The sequence below is a fragment of the Perissodus microlepis genome, chromosome 14 (assembly GCF_051167445.1).
Source record: "Perissodus microlepis isolate ML-2025 ecotype Zambia chromosome 14, ASM5116744v1, whole genome shotgun sequence".
NCBI classification, from domain to species: domain Eukaryota; kingdom Metazoa; phylum Chordata; class Actinopteri; order Cichliformes; family Cichlidae; genus Perissodus; species Perissodus microlepis.
Genome location: NC_140474.1, coordinates 13,649,078 through 13,660,160, shown reverse-complemented (window position 1 = coordinate 13,660,160; position 11,083 = coordinate 13,649,078). Strand labels below are relative to the sequence as shown.

The 11,083-nt window shown below is 38.6% G+C and overlaps 1 protein-coding gene across 4 annotated transcripts in view; it reads right to left on the bottom strand.

Annotated features, from left to right (window-relative positions):
* Positions 1-2,534: 2,534 nt before the first annotated feature.
* The window catches only part of plch1 (phospholipase C, eta 1), a 59,103-nt gene continuing 50,554 nt past the window's right edge, over positions 2,535-11,083 (bottom strand). For 3 of the 4 annotated variants that reach the window (XM_084950343.1, XM_084950344.1, XM_084950341.1), the window contains exons 16-23: positions 10,775-10,882; positions 9,992-10,116; positions 9,694-9,778; positions 8,863-9,009; positions 8,377-8,456; positions 8,174-8,233; positions 7,289-7,679; positions 2,535-6,378 (exon numbers count right to left, since the gene is read on the bottom strand). In XM_084950343.1, coding sequence (XP_084806469.1) covers positions 3,692-6,378; positions 7,289-7,679; positions 8,174-8,233; positions 8,377-8,456; positions 8,863-9,009; positions 9,694-9,778; positions 9,992-10,116; positions 10,775-10,882 — 3,683 coding nt within the window. In that variant the 3' untranslated portion in view covers positions 2,535-3,691. The remainder of the gene's footprint in view (positions 6,379-7,288; positions 7,680-8,173; positions 8,234-8,376; positions 8,457-8,862; positions 9,010-9,693; positions 9,779-9,991; positions 10,117-10,774; positions 10,883-11,083) is intronic. The other variant, XM_084950342.1, reaches the window with a different exon arrangement.

Sequence of the window (11,083 nt, the reverse complement as noted above, 5' to 3'; positions counted from 1 at the left end):
TCTGGATATGGCACACATGAATGTCAGAAAATTCATGAATCGTAATTACAGTAAATCTAGTAAATGTAAAACACAATTCACCCCAAAACAGCTTCATCAAACCTGTAAAATAAGTCAAATACACTTTTACTAAATAAAACATTTAATTAAATCCTATAGAGCTTCATATGAGTTCTTCAAGAAGAAAGGGCATTTTAAACAAAAACATGATTTCACCTGGTTACAAAGTCCCCACTATCTCGACCAACACATATCTGCCTCCCTCTCTGCACATGTCAGGTGTTGATGTGGGTATTTATAACAGGTGGGAAGCATTTTGAAAGGAAGTAAAACTGATGACTCAAGCAGCAGATAAAATAAAATGACTCCTCTCCAGAGTAATAGTGGAAAAACACTTGAATGCTAACAAGTAATTAGCATGCATGCAGTTGGCAGTGGTGTGTGTGTGTATGAGAGTACAGTATGGTTCCTGTACCCTGCATCCTGTACCCCCGGGGGAAGTATTTTATATAAAATGAGGTAATTGTGAAGTGTTGGTGTAGTGAATGAGCACAATAAGTGCTTACATTAATTCAATAGATTAAAAAAAAATAGAAATAAGGCGCTCTGACTGCACAAATTCCCAGAGCAGTTGGACTACAGAGGCACTTGTGGAAGCCCAATTTTTTCAAGATTGCTACTATTACTACAATTACTATTAAAATACTATTCCCCTGCTATTTGCAGATTCAAAACAATATTTTAGAAATGTTCTATCAGTTTTGCTTACGGGAATAGAAATGTATTTAGTGTACAAGACTTGTTCTACATCACATCTGATCTAATTAATTTTTATCTTTTTTTATCTGCAGTATCAGATGGTTCAAAAATAGTAGTGTTTGCAGAACACAAAATACTATAATAATAATAATAATAATAATAATAATAATAATAATAATAATAATAATAAAAAGAGCTTTTAAATACAAGGAATGAACATCTGTAAATTCTTGTGAAAACCTTATTTCTCCGAAAGATTTCCAGTTATTTCTGGAATTCCAGTGCTACACCTTAACTTGTTTAATTGTTTTTTTAATGTGTTCTAAAATTCTCAACATTACATTTATATAGATGATTCGAACTCAAGTGAAATTACAGTAAAGTGTCAAATAAGATGGGTGAATATTTTTTTATATAATATGTGGTCATTGTAGCGCAGGAGTTAACCCAAAAAATAACTAGAAAACTATTTATCCTCCTTTGGCTCGAGTTCCCAGCTGCCCTTCAAATCTTTCTTCCGGTGATTTTTCTAATTGAGTCTTGATTCTTTTTACTTTTTCTTTACTGTTTGATGTTTGTAGCTGGCAAAACCAGCTACTGACCAGAAGTCTGTAGACTATGTACATATACACTCACCAGCCACTTTGTTAGATATGGCTGTTCAACTACTTGCTAATAAAAATATCCAACTAGCCAATCACAAACATTTAAGGCGGTCTGCTGAAGTTCAAAAACTGATTTAAGAAACTTGCCATGGTTGTTAGCATTGGACAGGATGGTGTGAGTATTTCAGAAAGTGCTGATCTACTAGAATCTGCACACAATCATCTCTAGGGTTTACAAAGAATGATCTGAAAAAGAGAAACTATCCAGCAAGCAGCAGTTCCTTTGGGAAAAATTTAATTACAATATGTAAATAATGTTGTTCTGATGACTCGATTTCAGCTGCAGGAATAACAACTTGGCATAAATGACATGAAAGCATGGCTTCATTGTGCCTTCTGTCAGGTGTTCAGGCTGCTGCTGGTGGTTTAATGGTGTGGAGAATATTGTCCTAGCACACCTTTGGTCCCTTAGCACCAACTAAGCATCATTTAAACGCCACAGTTTACCTTTTATTGCTAACCATGTCCATCCTTTTATGACAGTGTATCCATCCTCTGAGGCTGTCCAACTTGGTGCTAGCAAGGTGTACCTAAAAAGTAGATTGTGTGTATTATGCTGACATGAGAAAAATAACAACATCTCATAGCCTTTCTAAAACCCATTAAATTAGCTTTATAATTAAGGCAATTTTCACTGTCTCTTGCTTTTAGGTGGCTTGTAACTTTAATATTTCATTTGGAAAGCAAAGTTTACAGCCACTGTTATAGATGTTGTGATGTTTGGTATTGTGTGGATGAACTAAGGCGACTGAGATACTGAGCATTAGGGTAGAAAAGCAAAGTCTTGGCTCAAATCTTATCTTAATGAGCCTAAAGTTGAATAAATAAAAAAAAACATTCAAACTATGTAGCTGTATGCCTCTTTTCTCTCATATATCTCTGGACGTTTGTACTGTGGGAGTTGTGTATCCAGAGCAACAGGTGTATCATTTGTCAGCTGTATTACACTTTCTATTACACTATTACATTTCATGAGCAATTACATCCCGTTAAATTTTAGGTGGCATATGGGGAAAGAAGAGGCTGTTTATGTCTTACAATGAATCGATTTTGAGCGTCAGCCGCATTCTTGATTGATTATCTTGTACTACACAGAAAGAAAACATGTCATTTCCTGAAACCAAATATCTCGTAATTTTATTGCATTGATAAGAAAATGCTCATAGTTCTTCAGTGAGCAGCCATACAAAGAAAAAAGATGGTGCAACACTGAAACAAAAAAGAAAAAACCCACCAAAACTGCAGCCTTACTCTCCTCTGCTTGGCCCAGTGTAGTTGTCACTTTGCCTTTTCAGTCCATCACGTATACAAAATAAAAATGAACAGAACTAAAAGATCATTTTTGCAGTCTGTATCAAAGCAATTATAAAAATAAAAACCTTTAAACTCAATTTTTTCTTAATTTGCAATCACATTTTCAAATTCTACAAATCAAAAAGAGCAACAAGTCCAAGCAAAGAAGTCTATGTACTGTATTGCACCCAATACAAACCAGCCTATGCCCTCTGTTGTATCCAATACAACTGTTTGTTCTGTGCAAATAAGGTTGGTCAATGCAACACCTATTGTATAAACTGGTGCATAGTCATGCTTGACATGTTCACAAGTAACATGCACAAACATAAATGTACAGTTAGAACTGATTCTCAACTAAAACTCATCTGAGATGAAAAATCATGTCAGGAATATTTACACACAACACAAATAAAGAAATACCACTGGAAAGAGGAGGAAGACTTACATTTGATATGAAGATGAAATCCATCAATTCAAACTAGCTGTTTGATACTACTACACATTCAAATGATACAAAGAAAGACATCCCCTCTCTGCTTAACAGCCAATACTTCTTTTTTTTGGCTTCATAGTCAGTGTACATATTTTGGACAGTACATCACAGGGACAAAGATAACAAGTATCTGTACAATCAGTCTAGGAAGCCGTTTGGAGGGACTAAAAGTTCCCAAGTACATTTACACATTAAGCAGAATACAGACAATATATAGCCGACTAGAAACACCATTCACTATTGAAATAGTGGACATTTCATACAGGCAATTCATGCTGTCAGATCCAACCATGGATTATATGAGATGCTTTACTTTTATCTTTTCTAAAAACATCCCAGAATAAACATTTATTCAACTTGGGGTTAACAAACATGAGAACAAGCAAGTGCTTATTTCATTGATCCCCAGACTTTTGGTATAACTGAAGTTAATCAAGAATCACTGGCAGATTCTTAATTCCATGTAAAGTTATCAGAATTAGAGTCTGAGCAGAAAGTAGACCTCGGGCTCAGACACTGAGTGGCTTGTGTTTGCAGGTGGAAGAGAGTCATCAGTATAGTATCGATCTCCATAATGGTCACCATTTCCGTAACGTATTGATGTGCAAGCTCCTTCGGGAAGTCCCCTGTCTTCCAGCTGACCAAGATAACCTGCTATGTAAGAACCAGTAGAGTGTCTGTTCGCTGGAGGATTCTGTGAGGCTGGTTTATTCCTTAATACCACCCCACCAATGCCGCCAGTGCTATTGATGACCACCCCTGAGCGAGGTTTTAGAGCTTCTTGCTGTCTTTCGCGAGCCCGGCTATTGATGTGACGTACACGGCTTTGACTACGGGAGGATAGGCGACGTGTTAGGGGTGGAGGGGAATCATCTATATCCCTGGACACAACAGGAGCTAAACTTGGTGCCTGTGGCTGTGACAGTGGGGATTTTTCTTGCAACTGAGGAGACTGGGGCCTATCGATGTCACTGTCATCCCCCTCCAAACTGACCAGCTTACGTAGCTGTTCGGTAAGAGGATCACAAGACTGTGACTGGAAAGTTACTCCCTCTATGGTGCCCGACTTCTTTTGCTTCCTCATATGGGGCGTGATGAAACTGCGACTAATAATGTGGTATTTGCTCTGAAAGTTGCATGATATGTCTTCAGAGGTTAAGTCTCCCAGGGATTTGGATTTGCATGGGCTGGGGGCTGTGGAGTCTATAGTATCAGACTGAGAAAGAGGTGATAAAGGCTTTAAACTAGACTGTCGTGTAGTTCTGGTTTCAGCCTGTGGCTGGTGCCTATAATTAATCTGAGAAACCTCGTGGTTCCATGACTGCTGTTGGTCAAATGATTGTGTTTGACTTTGGTTGTGTAGCTGACTGTTCTGTGGCGCCTTAGAGGACATAATGCAGTCATAGTCCAGATGGCTGTATACTGCTTCACAGTCTGAATAAGGGGAATAAAGGCCTCTGTCTCTACAGCTGTTTACAGATGTAGCAGATTGATCATGGAGGCTTTCCGAAGAGGAAATACCATTTTGGTAACATCCTGCTTGCTCCCTCTCCAGCTGTTCATACCCCAGCTTGTCTTGATGAGACATGTTTAGGATACGATTCCCACTGTAGCTCCTCTGCTGGTAGGAAGTGCTGAAGTCTCTGGTGTGGTTAAGGGCCTCGGAATTTCTCTGAGGTATGGGGTAGCTGTTTTGACGCAGTGGACTGGGTTTAGAGGGTCTAGAGTTAAAAAGTCTATAGTGGAGGGAAGTCTGGGAGCTGTCATGATGTTCATCGTGACTGAACTGCTGATAAGAAGGTTGATTCATGAGGGAATGATGCTGTGAAAATGCAACGTGAGAGGAACGTGATGAGTACTGCTGTTGGGAATCATAATATGAAGAAGGCTGTTTTTGTAGGAAGCAGCTGGGAGTGGACTCATGGTTTTCATATATAGCCTGGCGTTTGATAGGACTCATAAGCCCAAACTCATAATGTCTTGGGGAAGTCAGCATCGTCTCCAGTGGATCCTCATCAACATTTAACTCCACTTCTGTAAAAACTTTTCCAGATGAATCGCAGGGAATCTGGAAACTGTGACTGTTTACAGAAGAGCCTATGTACCTTTTAGAAGTATTTTGTTCTGTTTCACTCATTGGTCCTGGGGGATCAGTCACCTCTTCATACACCCTCTCCTCTATCTCATCATCTCTTTTTCTTTCCACACAATCCCAGCCTATATTATGACTGTTCCTCAGTCCCTGAACCACCTTTGCTGGAGATGACCCCAAACTGCTTGAGGGTGTGCTCTTTAAAGTGTCTGCCTGAACATGGACTGTCTGTTTCTTCAGGTTGTACACTGATACTGGCGACAAAACCTCCTCATCTAGAATGGTATAGACCTCCTCAAGCTCAGTGGTTTCTGGGCTGGAGATGAGGGCTGGTGCACGTTGGATACTTTTGTGAGGTGAACAGATTTCCTGATTTACATTATTTGCTTTTTGAACTGCCTTCTGGGGACTTGTGGGATTTTTCTTGTAGGGGGAATCTGCGCTGGTTTTCAGAGGAGATCTGAACTCTTCTAGTGTTTTAGGGGTAGTAGGCCTCAAGTTTGAATGATGGGATGGGATCATATCATGAGATGTGAAACTGTTTTGGTCAACAGTGCTTTCAAATTGACCAATAAGAGCTGAAACAGAGCAACATGTGTCTTCCTCATTGCTTAAGGATACAGCATCAATAATTCTGGAAATTGTGCTGTCATGCATAGAGCTGGGGCTCTTTAAATCACAGTACCTGTTGACAGGGGGAAGGGGGGCCACAGATGAGGGGACAGGGGAGGAGGATGAAGACACTGAAGGTGCAACTGTGAATGTTTTGCTGCTTAATGATGTTTCTGGTTTATCCAGTTGCATCTGGCTATTCATTGCAGGCAGTACAAGAGAGTTTTTCTCTGTTCTTGTGGAGATGATCTTGGATTTGTTGACTTCTGGCTGGTAATTCGCATAGTCTTCTTCCTTCCTCACTTCTCCAACACCAACAACCAGATAAGAAGTCTCTGACTGGTGAAATTCTTTGTTTCTGTATGTTTTAGAGGGAGAAGGGGCGTTTGATTCTGTGGCAAGTGATGATTCGATGAGTAGGTCAACAGATGAAGACCTGGGCCTGTCAAAAAGGCAGGATCCTGTGGACACAGATAAATGAAATACGGGATTAATAAAGAGATGCTTATATACAATAACTGATTTTGAATACCAAGCAGACCAACACTGACAACAAATAACAATCCAGCCAATACAAGGCAACAGCAAAACACAGACAAATGGATCACCAAGTACAACTGTGAAAGGAGAAGATGGTGGAGGTTTTAAATAAAGAAAGAATCCATGTTTGCAAAGATCAGATCAGGACGGAGATGGTCAAATGGGATAACATGGCACAGTAATATATTTCTCAGACCACTTTCCAACAAAATACACTGGGTGGACGCAATACTGGTATGTTTTTGAACGATGCAACCTTCAGACAATAGGTGTTTTAGATTACCTGTAGGCATATCCTAGTCAGTTCTCTACTATAAGGAAACACACAAATGAAGATGGGACAGAAAAGGCACGTTAAGGTATTATGAAGAATAGGCTGTAGTCTGTCAGTTCACATGGTTACTGTACATGAGTTTTGTAGCATGAAGTAAAGCAAGGGAGAGAAATCAGAAAATATTTTACATTTATTAATCTGCAAAGCAAATCAAGGCAACTCCATGTAACATTCACAAAAATATAACAGTTTAAAAATATGCTGTAGTTGAAAAACAAGGCATTAAAAAATTAAATGTTTCACATTTTGACTCTGTTGTTATTGCCACAGATTGCTGTGGCCTGATATGTGTTAGTATCCGATATTAGATCATGAATCTTACAAATATATTTAATTCAGTTAAATACAGAAATTATATAAATTACTGAGAAAATTGAACCATTCTAGTTTAAATACCATCATATGAAGAGCCTTGAAAAGACTGTTTTTGTGACTTGGCACTATTTAATTAAAATTTATTTCCATCTTTGACTGCAGGATGAATGGAAAATACCCACCAATAATAGTGTCTGCACCCATGTCATGCTGTTCTTTGTCTGGGGAGCAGATGGAAAGCTGCCCTTGCAGAAGTCTGTCTAAGGGCATGGAGATCGGCCTGTGAATAAGTGGGGCTCGAGGCTGGAGACGTCTCTCCATCCCTCCTTCCTTCCCAGACACACCCTCTCCTCCTGCAGCAGCTGCACCTGTGCCATTCTTTTGGTCTGATATTGAAGCCACTGACTCTGACAGCATCATCTTTGTCTTCTTCCGTCCCTTTGCCGGGGCACTTGCCGTGCGTCGTAGGAGGTGATCACTGATGGAGCGTTTTCGAGGACCACTGGAATTTGTGTCAACGGAGGACTTGGAAGAACGGTTAAAGAAACCTCGGATACCTCGTAGCTGATTACTCTGAGGACAAGAGCCAAACAGGAAGAAAAATGTATAAGTAATGCCTGATCAACCAGTGTGTCGATCTAAAATAATCTAAATTCATTACAACATTTCAGTTTGAAGTTAAAATGTTGATGTGGAATTTTATATAAACGATGAGAGGTTTGGCATGTACTGGATATGACCAGTTAACAACTACCTGCTTTCATGAACATTGTCTATAGATGGCACCCTTACTCCTTAGTCACCACAGCAAACAAAATGCAAAAAGCTGTTGTTTGGTTGTGCACACATGCTTACATTGAAAATAATTACATGTACTCTCATAATAAGACAACGACAGTTAAAAAAAAAAAATTCTGAATGAAAGCTTAGTTTGTAAGTAAACTGCATGACTCAGTCAATTGAAATGTCACACACAAAAAAGTCACTGAAGATAAGCCAGACTGCACATTTGCATCATGCATTGCTTTTTCATGCAGCAGCACACAGACCCTAGTAAATGGGTATACCTTATTAGATCCTAGAAAGTGCATTATGGTAAAGCTGGGGTTCAGCACTAGAGGGCTCCACTAGAAAGACAAAGTATTGAGCATAGCTTAAATGGACTGGTGTGTTGAGAAAAAAGCAATTTTCTGTTTACCTGTTAAAAAAAAATGTGTCACTTGATGAAAAAGGCTAACAAGGGGATTCCCCAGGCGTTTAGGGCACTTACCTTCCCATAGACATCATGCACTGACACGTGCACAAAAATGGAAGCTTCAGTTAGTCCTTCCAAGTAAACGTGTCTGTAACCTGTGGTTAGAGATGAAAAGAGAAAGCATGTGAGTTAAACAGTGTGTTTAACACAGATAACAGATGTTATCAAATGATGCAGGGTGATCTTCAGGATTTCAAAAGAAATTCAAATGGATCCAAATTTAGAAAAGAAAAGAAAAGGAAAGATAAAAAAGAAAAGAAAAAAGTAAAAAGATAACCTGACAAATAACTTTTTTTTCACTATATAGTTACATGAAATCATGGTTTACCTAATACAACCAGGAGATGATATATCCCTTAGCAATAGCACCATCTAATCCACAAAGGGAAAATTATCCTAGTACTGTATTGATTCTAGCCATGAGTAACAACCTTGTCCCCTCTTATGTTTATGTCATTCATGCACAGTAAGTACAATATGGAAAACAAAGTCTTCACAAACCAGGCATCAGGCTGGTGAAAGCAACAGTCCGTTGACCAATAAAGTCCCTTCCAATCGGGTCATGGTCCCAGACAAGGAAACGCACCAATGCCACCTCAGCCATATGAAGTGTAAAGGTCAGAGTCTCCTCCCATACTGGGTTAAAACCTGAAGAAAGAACATATATATATATATATATATATATATATATATATACAGTAAGCTTAATTTTATTATTATTATCCATTTCATTAGTATGCCGTTAAAGCACACACCCACACACTGCAAGACTTCCGTCGAGAAAAGGTAGGGTCTCACACTGATCATATAATACTGTTGAGCTCCCGGGTTTCATAACCTTTCCCAGAGGAGGCATTCTCCCTGCCCCTGCAGAGTGCTCTCATCTGTGGAGTCACGTTTGGGGTGACACCCGAAGATCACGCCTTTTTGCTTCCATTGTTTCTGTAATTAATTAATCTGATTTTTTATCCGGGCTGTGCTTCACAGCCCAGAGTAAAATGCAATATCTGTGGCATTGTTTCATTGGTTTGCTCTGTTTTTTACAACAATGTCATTACCAGAATATAACAGAGGTGAAAAGACCTGTGACTTTATCTGCTTTTTTTGCATGCCATACTTGCATTTTGTTCTACAGTACGAACACTGTAAAACACAAAATATAAGCAAACAAAACTCACACATACACAAATATTCCACATTCATCCTTTTTACGCAAAAGCATGTGAAACAGTTATGAGAAAATATTATATTACATAATTTATACTCGTTGTATATAGTTCAGGTTAGGTCAGTGTAGAAATGTGCAATTTTTGGTCTGTGTGTGTGCCTCACCATTGTCATCAACAACTCGGGTCTGTTCCTTGCAGCAGTCAACTGGCAAACCGATTATTTCCACTTCAACAAAAGGATCAATAATCTGATGGAGGAGAAAAAGCAATGAAATGAATTGTATTTCATTTTATGACCCTGGCTATATTAAGAAAGAGAGCAACTGGAAGATCTCTAAACAGTCAAATAATTGTCCAAATGTGTGCAATAGTGTGTAAGAACAAGAGCGAGACAGAGAGGGAGAGAAGAGATGACAGATGGAGAATGTGGAAACAGGGCATGTGTTTTGGTATGTTTTTACCTCTCCACGGTCCCCCAGCATGGAATCTGGCGGTTTGGGCAACTGCTGTCCACTAATGATCTTGAGAATGAGCTGCTTCTTGGGATAAGCTGGAAGGGGATCATCACAGAATGGGTTGAAGGTGCCTAGAGGGAATGACAGACAGCAGCGCACCAACTTTGATTAATTCCAGCAGTAAATACAAAAAAAAATCCATGACTTGCTTTCATGCTGCACACATTTAGCAAACCGTAAAGAAATTGTACAGACTAGAACTGCAAACTACATCTGAAGCAAGCCTGCTAAAAAATTCATCAGTGCCTCTCCCGTGTCATGCAGCTAACTCCCAGTTGGATAGATAATTATAAAGCAAACAACGCTGTACTGTAAAATGAAATCTCTCTAATGAACTGAGGTGGGTGAAGAGAAGGATATCTCAAACTTACAGCATGTTAAAAACACAGCAGAGTTCCCAAACATTATGCTGAATTATGTAACATGATCAGAAAGTTCTTCCTCTGATTGCTCTAGCAAAACATGCACTGAAACTATAATTTTAGTTAATATCTCTTACAGTTAAATTCTTATTATGCTTTCTTCAATGAACACTGACTTAACATGTTCCAGCATGTTTCCATTCCAACTATAATGTACAATGTAATGTATAATGTACTATAATCCTGGGACTTGGAGAAACAAGAAAAACAAATAGGTACTGATTTAATTATCAGTTAATGCTATTCACAAATAATCTTTTATAAACGCTGACCTATTTGTGAGTTTGCAGTGAGTTTGTTGCTGTACCTTTACACATTGGAGGAGGCTTGAGGACATATCCAATACCTCCATTCACCATAAACTTGGCTCTGTTCAGCTGCATCATCCTCCCCTCTGTCTGATAGTTGAGTGCAACTAAAAGAAATAATAATAATAATAGTTATTATTATTATTATTATTATTATTATTATTATTATTATTATTAATTTAATAAACATATCATGTTAATGGATTTTCATCTTTAGCATTTTTTTATTATTATTTAATGCTCCAGTGGGTTCTTAGTTAGTTAGTTAGTTAGTTAGTTAGTTAGTTAGTTAGTTAGTTAGTTTATTC